This window comes from Carcharodon carcharias, chromosome 24, assembly GCF_017639515.1.
Source record: "Carcharodon carcharias isolate sCarCar2 chromosome 24, sCarCar2.pri, whole genome shotgun sequence".
Classification (NCBI taxonomy): domain Eukaryota; kingdom Metazoa; phylum Chordata; class Chondrichthyes; order Lamniformes; family Lamnidae; genus Carcharodon; species Carcharodon carcharias.
In genome coordinates this window covers 31,683,867-31,709,688 of record NC_054490.1, presented here as the reverse complement: position 1 = coordinate 31,709,688, position 25,822 = coordinate 31,683,867, and the positions used below count along the sequence as shown (strand labels likewise).

At 46.4% G+C, this 25,822-nt stretch overlaps 1 protein-coding gene across 4 annotated transcripts in view; it reads left to right on the top strand.

The window, feature by feature from the left end:
• LOC121269363 (NACHT, LRR and PYD domains-containing protein 3-like) overlaps positions 1-25,822 on the top strand; it is a 112,368-nt gene that overhangs the window by 32,590 nt on the left and 53,956 nt on the right. For all 4 annotated transcript variants that reach the window (XM_041173942.1, XM_041173943.1, XM_041173941.1 and 1 more), the window contains 2 exons: positions 4,901-6,638; positions 11,235-11,321. In XM_041173942.1, the coding sequence (XP_041029876.1) occupies positions 4,901-6,638; positions 11,235-11,321 (1,825 nt within the window). The remainder of the gene's footprint in view (positions 1-4,900; positions 6,639-11,234; positions 11,322-25,822) is intronic.

Here is a 25,822-nt window from a genome sequence, read left to right as displayed (position 1 = left end):
AACTCCCTCTCCAATTCCATCGAACACAATCTGTATTCAACTGCCTCTCCCCTTCCATCCAACACACAGTGTAATCAACCCCTCTTCCAGTCCATCAAATACACACTGTAATCAACCCCCTCTCCTATTCCAACCAACACAAGCTGTAAGCAACCTCCTCTCCCGTTCCATCCAACACGCACTGTAATCAACCCCCTCTCCTTCTATCAAACACCTGCTGTAATCTGGCTCCTCTCCCCTTCCATCCAACATACTCTGTAATCAACTCCATCTACCCTTCCAACCAACACACACTGTAAACATCCCCCTCTCCTCATCCATCCAACACACGTAATCAACCCCCTCTCCTGTTCCATCGAGCACGCACTGTATTCAACCCCCACTCCCTACCGTCTAACACAGGCTGTAATCAAACCCCCTCTCCCCTTCCATCCAACACACACTGTAATCAGACCCCCTTTCCCCTTCCAACCAACACACACTAAAATCAACCCCCTCCTGTTTCGTCGAACACAACCTATCGTCAACCCCCTCTCTCCTTCCATCGAACACATCCTGTAATCAAGCCGCTCTGCCGCCCCATCCAACACACAGTGTAATCAACCCCCTTCTCCCATTCCATTGAACATGTTCTCTATTGTACCCCCTCTCCCATTCCAAGCAACACAAGCTGTAATCAACCCCCTCTCCCCTACCATCCAACATACACTGTGATCAACCCCCTCTCCCAATCCATGCAACACAAGCTGTAATTAACTCCCTCTCCAATTCCATCGAACACAATCTGTATTCAACTGCCTCTCCCCTTCCATCCAACACACAGTGTAATCAACCCCTCTTCCAGTCCATCAAATACACACTGTAATCAACCCCCTCTCCTATTCCAACCAACACAAGCTGTAAGCATCCTCCTCTCCCGTTCCATCCAACACGCACTGTAATCAACCCCCTTGCCCATTCCATCCAACACACGCTGTAATCAACCCCCCTCTCCTTCTATAAAACACCTACTGTAATCTGGCCCCTCTCCCCTTCCATCCAACATACTCTGTAATCAATTCCATCTACCCTTCCAACCAACACACACTGTAAACATCCCCCGCTCCTCATCCATCCAACACACGTAATCAACCCCCTCTCCTGTTCCATCGAGCACGCACTGTATTCAACCCCCACTCCCTACCGTCTAACACAGGCTGTAATCAAACCCCCTCTCCCCTTCCATCCAACACATACTGTAATCAGACCCCCTTTCCCCTTCCAATCAACACACACTAAAATCAACCCCCTCCTGTTTCATCGAACACAACCTATTGTCAACCCCCTCTCTCCTTCCATCGAACACATCCTGCAATCAACCCGCTCTGCCGCCCCATCCAACACACAGTGTAATCAACCCCTTCTCCCATTCCATTGAACATGTTCTCTATTGTACCCCCTCTCCCATTCCAAGCAACACAAGCTGTAATCAACCCCCTCTCCCCTACCATCCAACATACACTGTGATCAACCCTCTCTCCCAATCCATGCAACACAAGCTGTAATTAACTCCCTCTCCAATTCCATCGAACACAATCTGTATTCAACTGCCTCTCCCCTTCCATCCAACACACAGCGTAATCAACCCCTCTTCCAGTCCATCAAATACACACTGTAATCAACCCCCTCTCCTATTCCAACCAACACAAGCTGTAAGCAACCTCCTCTCCCGTTCCATCCAACACGCACTGTAATCAACCCCCTCTCCCGTTCCAGCGAACATGTACTCTACTCTACCCCCTTTCCCCTTCCATCAAACACACACTGCAATTAGCCGCCATTCCCCTTCCATCCAAGACACGCTGTAATCAATCCCCTCTCCTCTCCCCTTCCACTGCCGACACCCTATAATCTACCCCCTCTCCCCTTCCTTCCAACACCCACTTTAATCAACCCCCACTCCTCATCCATCCAAGACACACTGTAACCAACTCCCTCTCCCCTTCCATCCAACACACACTGTAATCATCATCCCCTCTTCATCCATCCAACATATGTGCTGTAATCAACCCCCTCTCCCATTCCTTCAAACACACACTGTAATCAACCCCCTCTCTGCTATCATCCAACACATCCTGAAATCAACCCCTCTGGCCCTTCTGTACTACACACACTGTAATCCACCCCCTCTCCCCTTCCATCCAACACACACTGTAATCAAACCCCTCTCCCGTTCCATCCAACACATCCTGTAATCAAGTCCCTCTGCCCATCCATTCTACACACACTGTAATCCAACCCCTCTCCCCTTCCTTCAAACACAATCTGTAATCAACCCCCTCTCCTGTTCCATCCAATACACACTGTGATCAACCCCCTCTCCCATTCCATCGAACATGTACTCTATTCTACCCCCTCTCCCATTCCATGCAACACAAGCTGTAATTAACTCCCTCTCCCATTCCATCGAACACCAATCTGTAATCAAATCCCTCTCCTATTCCATGCAACACAAGCCTCACACTGTTCCAGTAGACATGTCCTTCAAACTGAACCCGCTGTAAATTTAATCCAGAGTCTAACAGAAATGAAAAGATATGCTCGTTACAGCGGATCTCTGCCTACCAGACCAGCCACCAGACAAGGGTGACTTTTCAATGGCTGCAGGGATAGGGCTTGCTTGGGGAAGAGAAAGAAGTGGCCTCAGGCAAAGGAAGAGGCTGCAGGACGAGGGCTGAGGGTATCCCAGGGTGTGTATGAGGGCACATGTTGATCTGTGCAAGTGGCCTCAAGATGCTGAAGGAAGGCTAAGGAAGCAGTCTCCAGAGGAGATGAGACCAGATGGTGATGTTAGAGCTTGTGTGAGAGAGTGATTGCTGATGCCCCTAGAGTTGGCAGTCAGTGGGATGCCAGTGAATGTGTGATGGCCTTATGAATGTGTGAGCTTAGAGTGATGAGATGGTCGTCTTACCCTGGTGGCACGGATGAAATCATTGATCTGTTTTCTGCACTGGATAGCTGAACTCTTGTGTGCAGCGTTGACACTGGCCACCTCTGCCACCATCTCCCAAGCCGAAGTGCTGAGACTGGTGCGGCCAGAGCTAGGGTAGGGGACACCACAGTGGATCTCCCTGGTGTCCAGATGGTGTCCCAGAGATGCGGCACTCAATCGGGAGGCTGCACTCGTCTTGGCTTTTGGGGCTATGCCTTCACTGGTGCCCTCCTGGGCTGCAAGCATTGAGAAGTTTGCGCACAGCCGCAGTTTAAATATGGTGTCCAGTGTCAGGAAGCGGTGAGGTAACAGCATGGCGGGCATATTGGAGACTGTCCGCCAGGGAGATGGCGTGTTTCCTGTGGCTACATAATTAATGAGGCGGAATGGGACAATACAGCGCAAAAGCCTGTCATTGCGGCCAGCGGGTAAATCGTCCTGTTTCCGGCCTGCTACTGTATTCAGTGCAAATCTGGGATGATTCCCAACCATTGTATTCAACCCCTCCCCCCTTTCCCCCAATACACACTGTAGACAGCCCTTTCCCCCAATACACGCTGAAGTCAGCCCCCCCCTTTCCCCCAATACACACTAAAGTCAGCCACTCTCTCCTAATCCCCTCACTCTCTGTTATGAGCCCCTTTCCCCTTACCCCCATATACTCAGTATTCAACTCCTCCTCGCTCTTTCCCCTAATACACACTGTATTCATCCCCCCTTTCCCCAATACACACTGAAGTCAGCCACTCTCCTCTAACCCCCTCACTCTGTAATCAGCCCCTTCCCCTTTAACCCCCCCAATAGACTCTGTATTCAGCCCCTCTCCCCCACCTTCACTGGGGCGCACTGTAATCTGTTCCTCTCACCCCCAGACCACAGTGTAATCAGCCCCTCTCTCCTACCACACACCCTGTAATCAGCCTCTCTCCTCAAGTTTTGGTCCAGCAGAGTCACTAACCTGAGGTAAGGAACCTGCACAACAGGCCAACTGGAACTGAAATGCAGCAAAGTTTCAATTCGCAATTCAGCTTCCTGACTCAGCTGCATGACCTCCCGGATTTTCCTGCAAATCCAGACACATCAGTCAGTCACTGAGTTACATTTGCCTGCCTCTGCTTGTACAAACATCATGGGCCCGCTCGACAGTCGATATTCCTAAGATTCAAGAGCACTTTGGCCTCGGAGTCTGTCCTTAGCTGTTCGGCAGTATCAGTGCAGTGGATTCATGCCTGGGTAGTTCGCCTCCGCTCCGCTGTCACCATAGCTGCCTTGGAAGAGCAGGAGCTCGGGAATCCAAAAGTGGTGCCCATTGGGTGTGGGGGTGTGTTCGTGACCCACAGTTTAGGAACCCTTGCACTAAGACCCCTATTGGTTGCTAACCAGGATCATGTGAGGATTTGAAATGAGTTGTTTATAGAGCAGGACAGGACGGGTGACATCAGCTATTAGAGAGAAATATCACCTTCATAAAAATCCCCTTGTTCAGTTAACATTAAAAGAAAATGAAATTTCCTCGGCAAATGTTATTTTTCAAGCAACGATTCCAAAAACTGAGTTTTAACTTCTACATGCATCTCTATTGAAATTGTGTATTTAATCTTGTGCCATTTTACTGATTTTTTTTATTCGTTCATGGGAAGTGGGTGTCACTGGCTAGGCCAGAATTTTTTGCCCAACACTAATTGCCCTAATTCAGAGGGCATTTAAGATTGAACCATATTTCTGTGAGTCTGGAGTCACATGTAAGCCAGAACAGGTAAGAACGAGAGATTTCCTTCTCTAAAGGACATTAGTGAACCAGTTGGGTTTTTACAACAGTCAACAGTGGCTTCATGGTCATCATTAGACTTTTAATTGCAGATTTGGAAAATTCTTTTTATATCCATGTAACTAATATTGAGAACCATTTTCTGTCTGTTCTAACTTAAGATGTTCAGAAGAAACACAAGGAAACACTCCAGGTACAAACTGAAACACTAAGAGTGAACACTATCCTATTAAAGGAGAAGGTTAAGATTTTCCAGCTGATTGATCAATATGCTGAGCTAACAATCATTTCTAAGGTTCGAGACCGGACACTTGTAGAACATGAACTGCTGGCAAGAGGCCGAGACCATGAAGAGTGGAGAGAGAAACATCTCCGGAGAGAACTGGAAAAAATCCGAACTGATCAATTGTTCCAGATCAGTTTTTCCCAGAGAAAATCAACATCCGGGAGATCAGCAGCAGTGAGTGGAGTCCCGGGTGTCGGAAAAACCACAATGGTACAAAAGATTCTTTATGATTGGGCCACTGGGAAAATATACCCACAGTTTCAATTTGTTTTCAGTTTTAAATTCCGGGATTTGAACAATATTAACTGCAGAATAAACCTGAGGAATCTGATACTGTTTTTCTATCCTCACTTTGGGAATGTTCTGGTAGAGCTATGGAAGAACCCAGAGGAATTGCTGTTTATATTTGATGGTCTGGACGAATTCAAGGACAGGATTAATTTTGCTGACAATTGGAGAAATATAGAATCTCAGTCCATGTGCACAGACCCTGAAGGCTGGTGTGAAGTGTCTGACATTGTGTACAGTTTAATACAGCACAAGCTGCTCCCAGGATGCTCAGTGCTAGTGACCAGCCGCCCCACTGCATTACATTTATTGGAAACGGCTGAGATCAATGTCTGGGCTGAAATCCTGGGATTTGTTGGTGATGAACGGAAGGAATATTTCAACAAGCTTTTTGAAGACCAGGCAGTGGCAGCAGCTATTTTCAAACACGTAGAGGAGAACGAGATCCTGTACACCATGTGCTACAACCCTTCCTACTGTTGGATCCTCGGTCTGTCACTGGGTCCCTTTTTTACACAAAGAGACAGGAAACCGCAGCGAGTTCCAAAGACCATCACCCAACTATATTCCTACTATATTTACAACATTCTGAAAAACCATGGCCGAGAGATTGAAAGCCCTCGTGACGTGTTCCAGAAGCTTGGTGAGATGGCCTTCACAGGAATCTGTGAGAAGAAGATTGTGTTCAGGAATGAAGATTTGATCAAGTACAATCTGCAACCTTCCCGGTTCCTGTCTGGGTTCCTGATGGAACTTTTGGAGAGAGATGATTCTACCCAGAGTGTGGTTTACACATTCCCACACCTCACAATCCAAGAGTTTGTAGCTGCACTCGCACAATTCCTGACTTCAGAACCCGGGGACATCGGGAAAATCCTCAATGAAGCCTACAGCAAGGAAGATGGGAGATTTGAGATATTTCTCCATTTTGTTGCTGGTCTCTCCTCCCCACAGGCAGCTCGGCCCCTGCAGGAGTTTCTGGGCCCATTTCTTCATCAAACAACCTATCAAGTGATTGACTGGGTGAAGGAGAAGATTGAAGGACAGATTGAAAACTTATTGAGTACAACTAGTAAAAGGAACCTCCTGAACATATTTCACTACCTGTTTGAGTCTCAGAATAAAGCACTGGCTCAGGCCACAGTGGGGTCTGTGGAAACACTTAGATTTAGAGAATTGCGACTGACCCCAATTGACTGTGCAGTTCTGTCTCATGTCATTGGACTCTGTAATACAGTAATACACCTCAATCTACAGATGTGCTACATTCAGTATGAAGGGCTCCAGCGTCTGGTATCCGTCCTGCATAAATGCCAAGATTTGAGGTAACTGCATGTTTGGTCCCATAGCTGGTATTTACATTATTGAAAAAGCATTTACATTGTGATAAAAGAAAAACAATACTTTCCAGTTCAAACAAAGAGAGACAGTCAGAAAACTTAACAAATCATGGAGATGATTGTAAAATTCCAAGGTGGAAAATAAGAATGATGCCTTTGCTGACAAGCTGTTGGTATACTCAGTGGTGAGTGAAGAATTGAGCATAGAATTAAGATAAAAAGAAATAGTGATATCTATTTACAAGAACAGGATATTCTAAACATACTAAGCACCAGTGCAGAAAAAAATGCTTTGAAGAATATAATCATAATTAACCAGAAACCGTGAGCTATACCGATCACAAGAGAAAATAAGTCCTTTATAGCATCATAAATAACCAGATGGTTTCTGGTGGAGAGGGTGAAATATCTTAAATTTTTACAATTACATAGGAAGACCATGTCAGGTCTAACTGATTAAAATGTCTCCCAATTCTGTTCATTATTTGTTTTTCATTCGTTCATGGGATGTAGGCATCGCTGGTTAGGCCAGCATTTATTGCCCATCCCTAATTGCCCTTGAGAAGGTGCTGGTGGACTGCCTTCTTGAACCGTTGCAGTCCATGTGGTGTAGGTACACCCACAGTGCTATTGGGGAGGGAGTTCCAGGGTTTTGACCCAGCGACAGTGAAGGAACAGCGATATATTTCCAAGTCAGGATGGCGAGTGACTTGGAGGGGAACTTGGAGGTGGTTTTGTTCTCATGCCTCTGCTGCCCTTGTCCTTCTTGGCGGTAAAGGTCACAGTTTTGGAAGGTACTGTCTAAGGAGCCTTGGTGAGCTGCTGCAGTGCATTTTGTAGATGGTATACACTGTTGCCAATGTGCACCAGTGGTGGAGGGAATGAATGATGAAGGTAGTGGACGGGGTGCCAATCAAGTGGGCTGCTTTGTCCGGATGGTGTCGAGCTTCTTTAGTGTTGTTTGAGCCGCACCTATTCTGGCAAATGGAGAGTATTCTATCACACTCCTAATTTGTGTCTTGTAGATGGTGAAGAGGTTTTTGGGGAGTCGGGAGATGAGTAACTCTCCGAAGGATTTCACGCCTCCAACATACTCTTATAGTCACAATATTTAATTGGCTGGTCTAGTTCAGTTTTTGGGCAATGGTAACCCCCAGAATGTTGATACTGGTGGTTTTAGCGATGGTCATGCCATTGAATGTCATGAGAGATGGTTGGATCCTCTCTTGTTGGAAATGGACATTGCCTGGCACTTCTCAGCCCAATCCCGATTTTGTCCAAGTCTTGCTGCATGTGGAAAAGGACTGCTTCACCTGGGGAGTTATGAATTTAGCTGAATATTGTGCAATCATTGAAAATACATTTCTTTTAAAATAGAGGTTTAGTCTGTGGGTGCGTCTTAATTGGATGAAAGCCTGTTAATCTGGGTGCTTTGAGGGGTACTAGTTTTGATATGTAAGAGAGGTAGTTAGCGTGCATTTGCATTTTTGAACTGAGCATTCAAGAAGTGGGGTGAAAACGGACCCCTTTCTAGCAGCCACCAAGCAATATGTTTATGTTACTAATAAAGCTGGTACTATGAAAGTGGTTTTATTGTTAGAGAGGTTTAGTTCAGAGATTGTTGTTACAGTGGGAATTAACATTCAATGGGCATTGGTAGGGATCAAGACAACCGTTTCGGGTGTGCAGAGCAGACGCAATGTGAGATGAAAGGCAGCTGCAAGCCCCCAACTGGCTCCATAATGAAAATAACCTCATTTTGAATTCATTAGGTGAAAATGCTTTGCCTGATGTCTAGTAGAGTCTATGGGTTGCTGTTGCCTTAATAGAGATTGGTTTGGGAATTTGTTAAAAGTTATGATAGTAGTAATTTGTAGCCATGTGAATATCAATTCTAACCTGTGTAAATTAATAACATATTTCCTTTAGTTTAATGTAAAACCTCAAGCACTGGTGGCCTGATTCCTGCATTTAGAATTGCATCTCAAGCATAACACTTAAAATTATAGGTTATGCCAGTTGTTTTAAGTTTCCCTCTGGCATTTTTAAATAACTCCGTTTTACCAACTGCATCGGTCATAACAGCGAACATCCCCACTTCTGATCTTATGATGGGAGGAAGGTCATTGATGAAGCAGCTGAAGATGGTCGGTCTATGACACTACCCTGGGGAACTCCTGCAATGATGTCCTGGGACTGAGATGATTGACCTCCAACAACCACAACCATCTTCCTTTGTGCTAGGTATCACCCCCGACCACTACAGAGTTTTCCCCCTGATTTTCATTAACTTCAGTTTTGCTAGGGCTCCTTGATGCCACACTCGGTCGAATGCTACCTTGATGTCAAGGACAGATACTTTCACCTCACCTCTTGACTTCAGCTCTTCTGTCCATGTTTGGACCAAGGCTGTTATGAGGTACTGGATTGAGTGGCCCTGATGGAACCCAAACTGAGAGTCAGTGCGCAGGTTGTTGCTGAGTAAGTGTTTGATAGTATTGTTGATGACACCTTCCATCGCTTTACTGATGATTGAGAGAAGACTGCTGGGACGGTAATTGGCTGGGTTGGATTTGTGCTGCTTTTTATGGACAGGGCGTACTTGGGCAGTTTTCTACATTGCTGGGTAGAGGCCAATGGTGAAGCTGCACTGGAACAGCTTGGAAAAATGTGTGGCTAATTCTGGAGCACAAGTCTTTAGTAATATTGTCGGAATATTGTCAGGGCTCATAGCCTTTGCAGTATCTAGTGCCTTCAGCCATTTCTTGAGTGTGTCAAATTGACTGAAGACTGGCATCTGTGATGCTGGGGTCCTCCGGTGGAGGCTGAGATGGATCATCCACTCGGCCCTTCTGTCTAAAGATTGTAGCAAATACTTCATCCTTATCATTTGTACTGATGTGATGGGCTCCCCTGTCATTGAGGATGGGGATATTTGTGAACCCATCATCCTCCTGCTGGTTGTTTAATCGTCCATTGACATTCATGACTGGATGTGGCAGGACTGCAGAGCTTAGATCTGACCCGAGGAAATGTTAGTAATGAGGAAACCTGCTGCTGCTGTTTTGAAAGCTCAAATTCCCCTAATGCCTGTTTATACCCAGGACTCAGACACACACTGGACAACTGGAAAGAATTTCCAGGAATCTGTACCATCGACTGTTCCTTGCAAAGAGTTGACAGTCTCGGGTAAAACAGCCAGTGGTATACAACAGAATTTTCTGATAATCCACCCATATGTGACCATCCAAAAGGAGCAGGGAATTCCCGGAAATTCTCTTGAAGCATAACAGTAGCCGCAGTAAGTATGGAGCGTGTTTAATGGGGCATAAAGTGGGAGACACCCCTTCCCTGTAAACTAGGAGAACAAGGACATTTCAACTTTGTAATGAGACAGAATAAACTTCCCCTGTTGTATAAAATCCAGGGGGAGGATTTTACAGCAGCAGTTAGCATAGTTTCACAATATAACTCATCCCAAGGCATTATACAGAACAACATAATGCACAGAGTTATGAATTACAGGGAATCCAAGCTTTATCATTTAATTCTCAAAAATTTGCCATTCGCATAAAATTCTGGATTTACAGAACAACAGAAACGAGATGAGTTTCCTAAAATTTGGAGGGGCCAGTCAGTGAACTGGAGGAGGAAAATTCTGATCATCAGGGAATGAGACCAGACTGAGAGACATTTACAGGCTGGACACAGACAACTCTCTATCTAACAAATACTGAGAGGGGTGAAAGTGGTCTTCACCAGTAGTTAAACCTACGATAGTGAGTTGTTCACCAATTTACACTGCTTACTCCCTTCTTTTCCATTCAATTGAAAGGACAATCGGGTGAGGTGCAGTATGGGCAGGTGATCTAATATCACCCATCATACACCGTCGACAAAAGATCAAATTACCCCCAACTGATTAATTTTCAGTGACAGTAAAATCTCAGCATTGATTTCTGATGTTGCTTCCATGTTTCCTGTGACATTGGGCAGAATATTTGAATTAGATCCAAGTTTTGACTCAATGGGCTAATGTTTCGGGGCTTCCTGAAGGCAGGAACAGGGGTGGGCAGAGATGTCAAGGTTACTGGTGCCAAGCAGTGTGTCAATTTCAAGGTGCTGAATCTGGTGGCGGCACTAATTACCATGCATAGGCGGGGAGGGGCAGGGATCTCAGCTGAGGCCAATTAAGATGTTGAAAACCTTGTTAAGCACATAAGAGGGTTTGAAGTGTCTGGCTTCCCTGTGACTTCTCGCTTCCCTCTAATGCTATGGAGGCTTTGACACAAACCATAGGCCTCTCCCTCAGGACAACCAGTAGCTTCAGTGATGGCTGCCATGTGAGTCTATAATGAATCCTCACTTCATCTGATCGCCTCCATTCCACCCCCATTGGCTCTAAGTGAGCAGGAAACCTGCCTCCAAGCCAATTAATGGCGTCTCCATGTGAAAATCATAACTTCAATCAATTTCCCACTAGTGGTGGCTTTCAGATCTGAAAATAAACCCAGCTCCTGATTGTCAACCCGTGGTGAAAATTCAGCCCACTTTAATGTGTTTCTCACTCTCTTTGTTTAGACTGGGTGACAATAACCTGGGAGATTCAGGAGTGAAACTACTGTCTGCGGTTCTGAGCAATCCGGACTGTAAAATACAGAAACTGTGGTAAGTACCAGACTGTGTGAGATTGTGTTTATAATAACTGGATGTCTGACATAAATTACTATTAGTATCAGCAATAATGTCATTACTAGACACTGAACATTATCATCACTGTCAATATTAGTGCTGTTAATAAACGTCAGGGATTTACTCTGATTCCTATAATATTTCTCTCTCTCTGAGCTCCAGGCCAAATAGTAACAGTGTCACATGTTCTCACCTCCCTTCTCAGTACAAACCGGTAACTGATGGGGTCTGAACCTGAGTTACAATAAACTATGAGATTCAGGAATGAAACCTTTAAATAATAATCTAAAATTATTCTCAATGACATGTATCAGAATAAGAAGATGGACAAAACAATTCAATGTTTGTACAGTTATCATATATGGCACATCACATGTTTAATTTAGTTTGATTATTCATTCCAGTAATTGATGTTTAAACTTGGAAGCTTCTTGGTTGCTTAGAAATTGAGAACTGCTATATATTGGTAAGGCAGTTAAACTACATTAAATTCTGATGAGTTACATCCCAGGGGATCTGTCCACAAATTTGTGTTCAGCGGTGCTTGGTGTTAGCCGAGGAGACTCCATTCCAGCATGAATGCATCTCTTATGTAACCCGATATACCTATAAATGTGGTCTATGTCAAAAACAATAGATTCAACTGCCAAATGAAAACACAGTAAAGTAATTGTGCAAAAAAAAACATCTTTATTCAATTTGTTCACACCTTAAAATTGTCTGATCTTGTAAAAGGCCGGAGCTTTGCATTGAAAAATGCCCAGCGGTCCATGATTTCACGCTTGTGTGTGGTCTAACTCCACTCTGATTGGTCAACGCAGACATATGACAAATTAGACAAGTTCAGCTAATCTGTGGTAACCAGTGCGGAATTTCAGTTTATCATGGGTATTGTTCTATGGGGTTTGCTATTTTGCCAGCAAGAATGGTTGACAAGTTCAACATAACCAGAATGTTGTGTCACCTGAGTTTGACTCCTTTCAATTCCACTGTATCAAATTGAATAAACCGTGAGGGTCTGTGACTCTGAGGAACCCAACTGTAAAATACAGAAAAAAAAAACAAAAACAGAATTACCTGGAAAAACTCAGCAGGTCTGGCAGCATCGGCGGAGAAGAAAAGAGTTGATGTTTCGAGTCCTCATGACCCTTCGACAGAACTTGAGTTCAAGTCCAAGAAAGAGTTGAAATATAAGCTGGTTTAAGGTGTGTGTGTGGGGGGCGGAGAGATAGAGAGAGCGAGAGGTGGGGGGGGGGAGTTGTGGTTGTAGGGACAAACAAGCAGTGATAGAAGCAGATCATCAAAAGATGTCAACGACAATAGTACAATAGATCACATAGGTGTTAAAATTAAAGTTGGTGTTATTATCTAAATGAATGTGCTAATTAAGAATGGATGGTAGGGCACTCAAGGTATAGCTCTAGTGGGTTTTTTTTTATATATATAATGGAAATAGGTGGGAAAAGGAAAATCTTTATAATTTATTGGAAAAAAAAAAGGAAGGGGGAAACAGAAAGGGGTTGGGGATGGGGGAGGGAGCTCACGACCTAAAGTTGTTGAATTCAGTATTCAGTCCGGAAGGCTGTAAAGTCCCTAGTCGGAAGATGAGGTGTTGTTCCTCCAGTTTATGTTGGGCTTCACTGGAACAATGCAGCAAGCCAAGGACAGACATGTGGGCAAGAGAGCAGGGTGGAGTGTTAAAATGGCAAGCGACAGGGAGGTTTGGGTCATTCTTGCGGACAGACCGCAGGTGTTCTGCAAAGCTGTCGCCCAGTTTACGTTTGGTCTCTCCAATGTAGGGAAGACCACATTGGGAGCAACGAATGCAATAGACTAAGTTGGGGGAAATGCAAGTGAAATGCTGCTTCACTTGAAAGGAGTGTTTGGGTCCTTGGACGGTGAGGAGAGAGGAAGTGAAGGGGCAGGTGTTGCAACTTTTGCGTGGGCATGGGGTGGTGCCATAGGAGGGGGTTGAGGAGTAGGGGGTGATGGAGGAGTGGACCAGGGTGTCCCGGAGGGAGCGATCCCTACAGAATGCCGATAATGGGGGTGAAGGGAAAATGTGTTTGGTAGTGGCATCATGCTGGAGTTGGCGGAAATGGCGGAGGATGATCCTTTGAATGCGGAGGCTGGTGGGGTGATAAGTGAGGACAAGGGGGACCCTATCATGTTTCTGGGAGGGAGGAGAAGGCGTGAGGGCGGATGCGCGGGAGATGGGCCGGACACGGTTGAGGGCCCTGTCAACGACCGTGGGTGGAAAACCTCCGTTAAGGAAGAAGGAGGACATGTCAGAGGAACTGTTTTTGAAGGTAGCATCATCGGAACAGATGCGACAGAGGCGAAGGAACTGAGAGAATGGGATGGAGTCCTTACAGGAAGCGGGGTGTGAGGAGCTGTAGTCGAGATAGCTGTGGGAGTCGGTGGGTTTGTAATGGATGTTGGCGGACAGTCTATCACCAGAGATTGAGACAGAGAGGTCAAGGAAGGGAAGGGAAATGTCAGAGATGGACCACGTGAAAATGATGGAGGGGTGGAGATTGGAAGCAAAATTTAATAAATTTTTCCAAGTCCCGACGAGAGCATGAAGCGGCACCGAAGTAAAATACAGAAACTGTATGAGATTGTGTTTATGATAATGGATGTATAGCACTGTACAGTATCATTATCTGTTATAGTGTTATTAAGACAGGTGAGTAAAAGCTAAGTCAAAGGGGAAGGCTATAAAGAGCGTCTTAAAAGAGAAGGGAGAGACAGAGGCGAAAAGGATTATAAAGGGAATTCCAGAGCTTATAGCCTAGGAGCTCAGCTGCCAATGGCAATAATCACAGTGCAGAATAGTCTTAATTATATATCTATTGAGAATGGACAGTGTTTTTAATAACACTAATACTGATAGTAACAGTAGTGTAATTAAAAGCACTGTCCAAGATTAATAGACACATAATAAGCTTGGCAGCAAAGTTGAAGGCCATGAAATAAAAGGCAGCATGGATATGGATAAAAACAAAAAACTGCGGATGCTGGAAATCCAAAACAAAAACAGAAATGCCTGGAAAAACTCAGCAGGTCTGGCAGCATCGGCGGAGAAGAGCAAAGTTGACGTTTCAAGTCCTCATGACCCTTCAACAGTTTCTGTATTTCTGTTTTAGCATGGATATGAAGTTGTCTGAGTGACAGGAAACAAGCAGTAGTGCTGAATGGCAATTTTTCAGATGGAAAAACATATAGTGGGGTTCCCCAGCAGTCAGTACAGTACTAGCACTGCTACTTTTCTTCATGTATGTCAACAAATTAGACTTGGGTGTATCAAAAAATGAGATGTCAACTTGGTGAGCTACAACACAGGACCACTTGTATGCTACACAGTGGAAACAGCTTGTGATAGATAGAGTTAAGTGATCACAAAAGCAGTGATCAGATCAAAGATCTGCAGTCTTACCACATGCAGTCACGAAATCTGCCATCCTTACCTGTTCTGGCCTACATGTGACTCCCGATGCACAGCAATGTAATTGACTCCTAAACCCCCCTCTGAGATAGCCTGACAAGTCACTCAGTTGTATCAAACCACTGCAGAAAATTGGATAAGGAATGATACCGGACCGACCACCAGGCATCGCTCTTGGCACCTGCAACAACAACGGCAAACTCAGCCCTTTCGGCACTGCAAAGCCCTCTTGACTAACATCTGGGGACTTGTGCCAAAATTGGGAGAGCCAGCTCACAGACAAGTCAGGCAACAGCCTGACATAGTCATACTCACACAATCATACCTTACCGATAATGTCCCTGGGTATGGACTTTCCCACCGGCAGGTCAGACTCAGTGGCTTAGTTGCCCTGGGATTCCTCAACATCAGATCCAGACCCCATGAAGTCTCATGGCATCAGGTCAATCATGGGCAAGGAAACCTCCTGCTGATTACCATCCCCACCCCACTAATAAATCAATGCTCCCCTCTTGCCCCATCCCACTGATGAAGCGATGCTCCTCTATGTTGAGGATCACTGAGGGTGGCAAGGGCACAAGGATGGACTCTGGGTGAGGGAGTTTTTTTTATTCATTCATGGGATGTGGGTATTGATGGACAGGACAGCATTTATTACCCAGAGGAGTCACATCAGGAGTAACATGTAGGCCGGACCAGCTAAGGACAGCAGATTTCCTTCTCTAAAAGGCATTAGTGAGCCAGTTGGGTTTTTACAATAGACAATGGTTTCGTGGTCATCCTTTGACTTTTAATTCAATTAAATTCCACCATCTGTCATGGCGGCATTTGAACCCAGGTCCACAGAGCATTACTCTGATTACTAGTCCAGCGACAATGCCAGTATGCCATCGCCTCACAGATGCCAGTTTTCAGCCAATTCAATTTTCTCCACATGATATCAAGAAATTGTTGAGGGCATTGGATACTGCAAGGGCCCTGACAATATTCCGGCAATAGTACTGAAGACTTATGCTCCAGAACTTGCCAATTCCCTAGCCAAGCTGTTCCCGTCCAGCTATAACACTGGCGACCACCCGGCAATGTGGAAAATCGCCCAGGTATGTCCTACAGACATAAGCAGGACAAATCCATCCCGGTCAATACCGCCCCATCAGCCTAATCTCGATCATCAGTAAAGAGATGGAAAGTGTCATCAACAATGCTATTGAGTGGCACTGCTTAGCAATAACCTGAACACTGACGCTCTTGGCTTTGCCAAGGCCAGGGCCACTCAGATCCTGACCTCATTACAGCCTTGGTTCAAGCATGGACAAAAGAGCTGAACACCAAAGGTGAGCTGAAAGTGACTGCCTTGACATCAAGGGAATCATGGGGAAATCTTTCCGCCGGTTGGAGTCATACCTAGCAGAAAGGAAGATGGTGGTGGTTGTTGGAAGTCAGTCATCTCAGTTCCAGGACATCACTCCAGGAGTTCCTCAGGGTAGTGTTCTCGGCCTAACTACCTTCACCTGCTTCATCAATGAGCTTCCTTCCGTCGTGATGTGAGAAGCGAGGATGTTCACTGATGATTGCACAATGTTCAGCACCATTCACGACCTTTCTGATACTGAAGCAGCCCATGTCAAAATACAGCAAGAGCTGAACAATATCCAGGCTTGTGCTGACAAGTAGCAAGTAACATCCACTTCACACAAGTGCTAAACAATGACCATCTCCAACAAGAGAAAATCTAACCATCGCCACTTAACATTCTATGGCATTACCATTGCTGAACCCCCACTTTCAACATCCTGGTCATTACCATTGACCAGAAACTGAACTGGACTAGCCATATAACTATTGTGGCTACAAAAGCAGATCAGAGGCTAGCAACCCGGTGGCGAGTGGCAACCTCGTCACTCCCCAGATCTGGTCCATCATTTACAATGCACAAGTGAGGAGTGTGATGGAATATTCTCCATTTGCCTGGATGAGTACAGCTCCAACAATACTCAAGATTGACACCATTCAGGACAAAGCAGACCGCTTGACTGGCATCCCATCCACAAACAGTCACTCTCTCCCCCACTAATTAACAGTAGCAGCAGTGTGTACCATCTACAAGACGCACTGTAGGAATTCACCAAGGCTCCCTAGAAAGTACCTTGCATCGCCATGACCACTACTGCCTAGAAGGATAAGGGCAGCAGATAGATGGAAACACCATCATGTGGAAATTCCCCTCCAAGCCATGCACCATCCTTGCTTGGAAATTGTTGGGTCAAAAGCCTGGAATTCCCTCCGGCAGCGGTTTAAGAGGGCAGCTCAGCACCACATTTTCAAGGGCATTTGGGATGGGCAATAAATCCTGGCCTAGCCAGTGATGCACACATCCCATGAATGAATAAAAATAAAGAATTGTGTTGGGTAATTAAAAAAATAACTTGCAGGAGGAGGAGACTCCACAAACATCCCCATCATTATAGTTGGGGAGCCCAGTGCATCAGTGCAAAAGACAAGGCTGAAGCATTAGCAGGCATCTTCAGCTCGAAGTGCCAAGTGGATGATTCATCACATCCTGAGGTGCCCAGCATTACGGACGCTAATCTTCAGCCAGTTTGATTCACTCTACATGATATTCAGAAATGACTGAAGCGCTGGATACTGCAAAATCTGTGGACTTGACATATCCCAACAGTAGAAGTGAAGAAACAAAAACAGAATTACCTGGAAAAACTCAGCAGGTCTGGCAGCATCGGCGGAGAAGAAAAGAGTTGACGTTTCGAGTCCTCATGACCCTTCGACAGAACTTGCGTTCGAGTCCAAGAAAGAGTTGAAATATAAGCTGGTTTAAGGTGTGTGTGTGGGGGGCGGAGAGATAGAGAGACAAAGAGGTGGCGGGGGGAGGGGGGTGTGGTTGTAGGGACAAACAAGCAGTGATAGAAGCAGATCATCAAAAGATGTCAACGACAATAGTACAATAGAACACATAGGTGTTAAAATTAAAGTTGGTGATATTATCTAAACGAATGTGCTAATTAAGAATGGATGGTAGGGCACTCAAGGTATAGCTCTAGTGGGTTTTTTTTTATATAATGGAAATAGGTGGGAAAAGGAAAATCTTTATAACTTATTGGAAAAAAAAGGGAAGGGGGAAACAGAAAGGGGGTGGGGATGGGGGAGGGAGCTTACGACCTAAAGTTGTTGAATTCAATATTCAGTCCGGAAGGCTGTAAAGTCCCTAGTCGGAAGATGAGGTGTTGAAGACTTATGCTTCATGAACTGGCTGCACCCCTAACTGAGCTGTTCCAGTTCAGCTACAACACGGGATTTACCTGAAAATGTGTAAAAATTACTAATAATATCCTGTACACAAAAGGCATGTCAAATCCAATCTGAACAAGCCCCGGCCCATCAGCCTCCTGTCAATCATCAGCAAAGTGATGGAAGGTGACATTCTACAGGAGTTCCTCAGGTGCTTTGTCGATGACCTTCCATTCACTCAAAGGTCAGAAGTGATGATGATCGCGAATGATTGCACAATTTTCAGTACTGTTCACAATTCCTCAGATACTGAAGCAGCCAATGTCCATATACAGCAAGCCATGAACGACATCCAGGCCTGCCCTGATAAGTGGCAAGTAATATTTGTGCTTAAAAACCCACTTGATTAGCACCTCATCCACCAAATTAAACATCAACTCCCTCCACCACCAACGCATAGTGGCAGCAATTTGTGCTATATATGAAGCAACTCATCAAGGCTCCTTCAGCAACACCTTCCAAACCCACAACCTCTACTACCTAGAAGGACAAGGGCAGCAGAAGCATGGGAACACCACCACCGGCAAGTTCCCATCCAAGCCACACACCATCCTGACTTGGAACTATATTGCTGTTCCTTCACTGTCGTGGGATCAAAATCCTGGATATCCCTTCCTAACAGCATTGTACCAGGCGGACTGTGGAAATTTAAGAAGGCAGCTCACTACTGCTTTCTCAAGGGCAATTAGGGATGGGTGACAAATTTTGGCCTTGCCAGTGATGCCATCATCCCATGCAAGAATTAAAACGACAAGCGCTACAGACTGAAGGGTTGGCTACTTGCAGCTATGTGGATTCTAAGCACAGTTTCAGAGCAAAAATACAAGAACAACTATGGGGCAACTTGAGCAGCAATTGAGCAGATGGTAGGGCTTCTGAAGATGAGGTCCTGCTATCTGGATCGGTCAGGTGGAGCCCTTCAATATACCTGGCAAGGGTCTTGCATGTACTGGGGTTGTGCTGTGCTCTGCACAAACTGGAACGATAGTGGGGAGAAACTTTGAACAATGACGACATCCTAGAGTGTGATGCCTCCTCGAATGATGAATATATAGTGGTGGATGTTGCCCAGGCGCTACATGATGAAGAGTCTCAGGGACACAGGCAAGGCACCATGGGAGATGTGCAAGGGAGTTTCGAGATTCAGTAATACAGGCATGTTTCACATGAACCCTCCTCACACACCCATTCAATGTAATAAATCTTCGACCTTCTGCAACCGTGTTGTTTTTTTGAATGTCTTTACCATTTCCCTGGTGCCATCACTACATGAGGCAAAGACATTGGAAATGTATTGACCTCATTCAGTCTTGCCTTTCTCATCTCATCCTTTGCAGGAGGCAGTGAACTGTTAAAGGTCCAGTAGTGTGGCAAAGGATTCTCTTTGTGGTGTAACATTTTAGAATTCATTGAAAACATATACACAGCAAGGTGACATGTAATAAAAAAGCATAACCCTGTCAATCCCAAGTGCAGCAAGGTGAAATTTTTAAAGTGCTTTGGGAGTCCTATGTTGTGCTCCTCCGGTGCTGTCAGCTGAGCTGGAGACAGGGTGCTGACATTTTTCCTCCAAGAAATTAGACTTCTGTGGCTGTTGCCCTCTGTTCCCTTAGATCTGGAGGGCCCAATGCACTGAGGGCCTCCTACTAGAGTTGGCTCTATCATCATGGCTTCATGAGGGCTGCTGTCATGATCAGAGCAGACAAGGACCCACTTCCCCCACCAGCAGCAGCATGAGAGGAGCCTCCAGATGCTGCAGGCAGCTGCCCCTATTCCTTTCCAGGGCACACTGGTCCCCCTCCCTGCTCACCTGAAGACCTGACGGTGGCTCCAGACAACTTGTCCTCCTCTCACACAGCCATTGCTCCAGAGAGCTCATGCAGATGATGACGACATGTAGGTCAGTGTCTATCCCCTATAGGTGGTATGCTGGATGTGGCTCTCCATGAAGGTCACCAACCTCTCGCTGGAAGATGTCATGTAAACTCATGCCAGAGATAGTGATATCATGGCCGGGACTGACTCCTCCACCCTTTGTTTATGGATACACATAGTCTCTGGAAGTTCAGCCAGATGATCACACGCCTAATGGTGCAGATCCAGCATCTGCCGCTTGTTGAAGACTCTGGTGGCATGTCATGAGCCTGAAGCTTAGCATTACCCTGCCCTCCCACAGTCCTCCAAGTGTGAGTGGTCTCAGCTATCACTGCCTGAATCAGCTGCTCGGATGTGTCTGTACTGTGTTTACCTGATTGTGACTCCTTTGCTAATCATGGGGTGTTTCAAGTCTACGGACAGTGGAACTTCTTCATGTCTGTCTCAGTGAGAATCTTTATTGAATGGATTTATCATTGCTGCCCCCAGACATTCCCTCGTGGCAGAAGTCACATGACCATAGCAAGCTAGGTGGCACACTTAGTAATTATTGCATTTCAAAACCTAATCATCCCCTCTTTACCTGCCGAACAATAGATCCAAGCATTTCCCTTCTCCTAATGAACAAAAGACAAATGTTGCAAGTACAGTCATGTGTAACTGTGAGTTTACCAACTTACCCACTGTTCTCATGCATTAGCAATTGTTTGTTCTACCAGTCAGTTTCTGCACATGCAGTGCACACGTAGGGCGGAATCGTCTCAGATTTGCACCAAGGCTGGTGGTGGGCGGATAAGACTGATATTTTACTCGCCAGCCACAATGGCGGCTTTTCATGCCATATTGTCCCAAACCCACTTTGCATTCATTTTGCATTCCCGGGAATCACGCCATTTCCATGGCGTGTGAGCTCTCATTCGCCCACCATGCCATCACACCTATCGCTCCAACATGCTTGGCACCATATTTAAAGTCAAGCCATAAGACCGTAAAGACATAGGAGCAGAAGTTAGGCCATTTGGCCCATCGAGTCTGCTCCGCCATTCAATCATGGCTGAGAAGTTTCTCAACCACATTCTCCAGCCTTCTCCCCGTAACCTTTGATTCCCTTACCAATCAAGAACCTATTTATCTCGGTCTTAAATACACTCAATGACCTGGCCTTCACAGCCTTCTGTGGCAATGAATTCCATAGATTCAACACTCTCTGGCTAAAGAAGTTTCTCCTCATCTCTGTTATAAAAGGTCTTCCCTTTACTCTGAGGCTGTGCCCTCAGGTCCTAGTCTCTCTTACTAATGGAAACATCTTCCCCACGTCCACTCTATCCAGGCCTTTCAGTATTCTGTAAGTTTCAATAAGATCCCCCCTCATCCTTCTAAACTCCATCGAGTATAGACGCGGAGTCCTCAAACGTTCCTCATATGTTAAGCCTTTCATTCCTGGGATCATTCTTGTGAACCTCCTCTGGACCCTCTCCAGGGCCAGCACATCCTTCCTGAGATACGGGGCCCAAAATTGCTCACGATATTCTAAATGAGGTCTGGGCTCAGCAACACATCCCTGCTTTTATATTCTAGTCCTCTCAAAATAAATGTCAACATTGCATTTGCCTTCCTAACTACCGACTCAACGTGCAAGTTAACCTTAAGAGAATCCTGGACTAGGACTCCCAAGTCCCTTTGCACTCCAGATTTCTGAATTCTCTCCCCATTTAGAAAATAGTCTATGCCTCTTCTTCCGACCAAAGTGCATGACCTCACACTTCCCCACGTATTCCATCTGCCACTTCTTTGCCCATTCTTCTAACCTGTCCAAATCCTTCTGCAGCCTCCCCGCCTCCTCAATATTACCTGTCCCTCCACCAATCTTTGTATCATCTGCAGACTTAGCCAGGATGCCCTCAGTTTCTTCATCTAGATCATTAATATATAAAGTGAAAAGTTGTGGTCCCAACACTGACCCCTGCGGAACTCCACTAGTCATCCTGAGAAGCACCCCATTATCCCCAATCTCTGCCTCCTGCCAGACAGCCAGTCTTCTATCCATGCTAGTACCTTGCCTCTAACACCATGGGTTCTTATCTTACTGAGCAACCTCCTATGCGGCACCTTGTCAAAGGCCTTCTGGAAGTCCAAGTAGATAACATCCATTGGCTCTCTTTTGTCTAACCTACTCTGTTATCTCCTCAAAGAATTCTAACAGATTTGTCAGGCATGACGTCCCCTTGATGAAACCATGCTGACTTTGCCCAATTTTACCATGCACTTCCAAGTATTCTGAAATCTCATCCTTAATAATGGACTCTAAAATCTTACCAACGACCGAGGTCAGACTAATCGGCCTGTAATTTCCCGTCTTTTGCCTCACTCCCTTCTTAAACAGGGGGGTTATATTAGCGATTTTCCAGTCCTCTATGACCCTCCCTGACTCCAGTGATTCCTGAAAGATCACCACTAACTCCTCCACTATCTCTTCAGCTATCTCCTTCAGAACTCTGGGGTGCAATCCATCTGGTCCAGGTAATTTATCCACCTACCGACCTTTCAGTTTTCCTAGGACCTTCTCCTTGGTAATGGCCACCATACTCACCTCTTGGGGATGTCACTTGTGTCTTCCACTGTGAAGACTGACGCAAAGTACCTATTCAGTTCCTCCGCCATTTCTTTGTTCCCACGATTACTTCTCCAGCGTCATTTTCCAGCAGCCCAATGTCCACTTTTGCCTCTCTCTTACCCTTTATATATCTAAAAAAAACTCTTGCAATCTTCTTTTATATTACTGGCTAGTTTACCCTCATATTTAATCTTCTCCCTCCTTATTTCTTTTTTAGTTGCCCTCTGTTGGTCTTTGTAGGCTTCCCAATCCCCTGGTTTCCCACTGCTCTTCGCCGCATTGTATGCTTTCTCTTTAGCTTTTCTGTTGTCCCTGACTTCCCTTGTCAGCCATGGTTGCCTCGTCCTCCCTTTAGTATGCTTCTTCTTCCTAGAGATGAATTTTTGCTGGGTCTCCCAAATTACTCCCAGAAACTCCTGCCATTGCTGTTCCACTGTCTTTCCTGCTAGGCTCATCTCCCAGTCAATTCTGGCCAGCTCCTCCCTCATGCCTCCGTAGTTGCTTTTATTCAACTGTAATACCGTTACATCTCATTCCAGCTTTTTCCTCTCAAATTGCAGGGTAAATTCTATCATATTATGTTCACTTCCTCCTAAGGGTTCCTTCACCTTAAGCTCCCTTATCAAATCTGCCTCATTACACATCACTAAATCTCGAATTGCCTGTTCCCTAGTGGTCTCCACCACCAGCTGCTCCAAAAAGCCATCTCGTAGACATTCCACAAATTCCTTTTCTTGAGATCCACTACCAACCTGATTTTCCCAGTCTACCCGCATATTGAAATCCCCCATGATCACTGTAACCTTGTCTTTCTTACACACCTTTTCTATCTCTTGGTGTATCTTGTGCCACACATCCTGACTACTGTTTGGAGGCCTGTACATAACTCCCATTATGCACAAACCTGTCAGTGCTTCCAGCCCAGGACTGCCACACGGAAGACATGGCCCTGAAAGGCAGGAAAACTGCAGCTCTCAGGTTTTGTGATGCATCCCGCTAGCTACTTTTGGATCCAGTGGAAGCCCAACGTCATGTCCTCTATCCCCATTTTGGTTGCAGGAGGGGCATCACAAATCCAGCATGGGAGTCAGTGGCCGCAGTGATAAGTGCCAAGGCCCTGCAAAAGAGGACAGCCACCCAGTGTAGTTACAGAATGAATGATCTCCTCCGTTCCACCAGGGGAACCCACTCTTCTGAACACACAACTCACACACTCTCAAACCCATCACACATCCACAGGGATCTCACGTCGTGGGACAACATCACTAACTTTCACACACTCCCTCACATCTCCATCAGGCTCATGCCCTCTCGGGCTCGCGTCCTCACTCACCACACAAACATTCCACACAGTGCCATGTGTCCTGCTCACACCCTCTCCGTCTGTTTCCAAGCAGGAAAAGCCTGCTCACATCAGCAAGGAGAGGCCTCAAACTGGGCGTGGAATGGCCTACATTAGGCCCCTCACTCAATTTGAAGAGTGTGCCATTGTGCTGACTGGTGAGGGCATGGACCATGCCTGCGGCGATGGTAAGGTCGGCAGTGAACACTCACGTGAGGATCCTGCACCACATCATCCTTCTTTCAACGCAACTGTGAGTGCTCTCTCTCCTGCTTTTAACTGTGCTGCCATGCACTACTTATCTGTCCTTCAGTTCACAGGGAGCTCTGCCAAGGGATCGACACCCTCAGCTAGCCAGTCCCTCAGCTCCATCCACGTCCTTACCTCCAGCCAACAGAATACCTCCTCCATTGAAGAGCATAAGCAGCCTGGAAACCCATCACAGCGTTAACCAACACCCTCCACCAACACAGAGACACACACCTTGGTGGGACCTAGATCTAGAGCAGGCTCGGGTTCACAGTCTGGTGGTCACCGCATGGACACATGTCCTCAGGAGGAGGAGGCAGGTTCGGCCAAGCTCCCCGGCACTTGGAGGACTGCTCGGGATCAGGCATCTGTGAGATCCGAGTCAGATGACGAGCCTGTGGATTTGGCCTTGCAACTCATCCTGGAGAGTCAGAAGATGGCGTGGGAACATCACCCAGAGCTGTTGGAAGCCCTCAACAGAGTGGAACATGAGCTGGAGAAGTGCATCCATCTATCCTCTGATTAATTGATACCTATGTGTTCATGGATGTACGGACATGTTCATCAGAATGCAGAGATGAACACAGACCTGCACCTCATCGTGGGAGACATGGATGAGTTCATGCAGAGGCAACGGCCCTCCAGGTGCTCCTACCCCTCCAGGACTCAGACTGGGGAGGAGGAGCAGCAGCTGGACACCCCTGTGTCATCCACTTATGAATTTCAGAGGCTCGGAGCGGCTGACCAATGAGTGATTCTGGAGGGGTGTGTGTGTGTGTTTATGTCAGCCCTCACGCTCCCACCCCACCACCTCATTCTGCCCTCGGTCATTCTCACCATTCCCTCATAAGACGCCCACCAACAATTTGCTTCCCAGGAGGCAATGATGCACCCATCAGACACCTCCCTTGCATGGTTACCTGGACATCCCCAATTGCAGACCCCTCACCCCCCACCAGAAACTTCCCCCCACCGAAACCCCTTCCCTCACACCTTCCACCCACGTACACCTACCTCCCCAGTTGCCATCTTCTTCCCATATTACCCCATACTCTGACCATACTCTCCCCGCATTCCCCAACCTAACCCCTCCGACACCTTCATTCCGCACCGCCCCCCCCAGCATCTTCATTTCCCCCTCTCCCAACCTCACCTCCCGCCGACACCTTCATTACCCCCTCCCAACCTCACCACCCGACACCTTCATTACCCGGTTCCAACCTCATCCTCAACACATTCATTCCCCCCACACTCAACCTTACCCCCGACACCTTCATTCCCCCCAACCTCACCCCCCAACATCTTCATTACCCTCCCCAACCTCAGCCACCCGACACCTTCATCCCCCCCCACCAATCTCACCACCCTGACATTTTCATTCCCACCCTCCCAACTTCACCCCCCCCAACACCTTCATTCCAACCCTCCCAACCTCACCCCCCACCAACACCTTCATTCCGCCTCCAACATCACCCCTGACACCTTCATTCCCACCTTCCCAACCTCACCCCCCACCAACACCTTCATTCCCCCTCCAACATCACCTCTGACACCTTCATTCCCACCCTCCCAACCTCACCCCCCCTCCTCCGACACCTTCATTACCCCCTCCCAACCTCACCCCCCGACACCTTCATTACCCC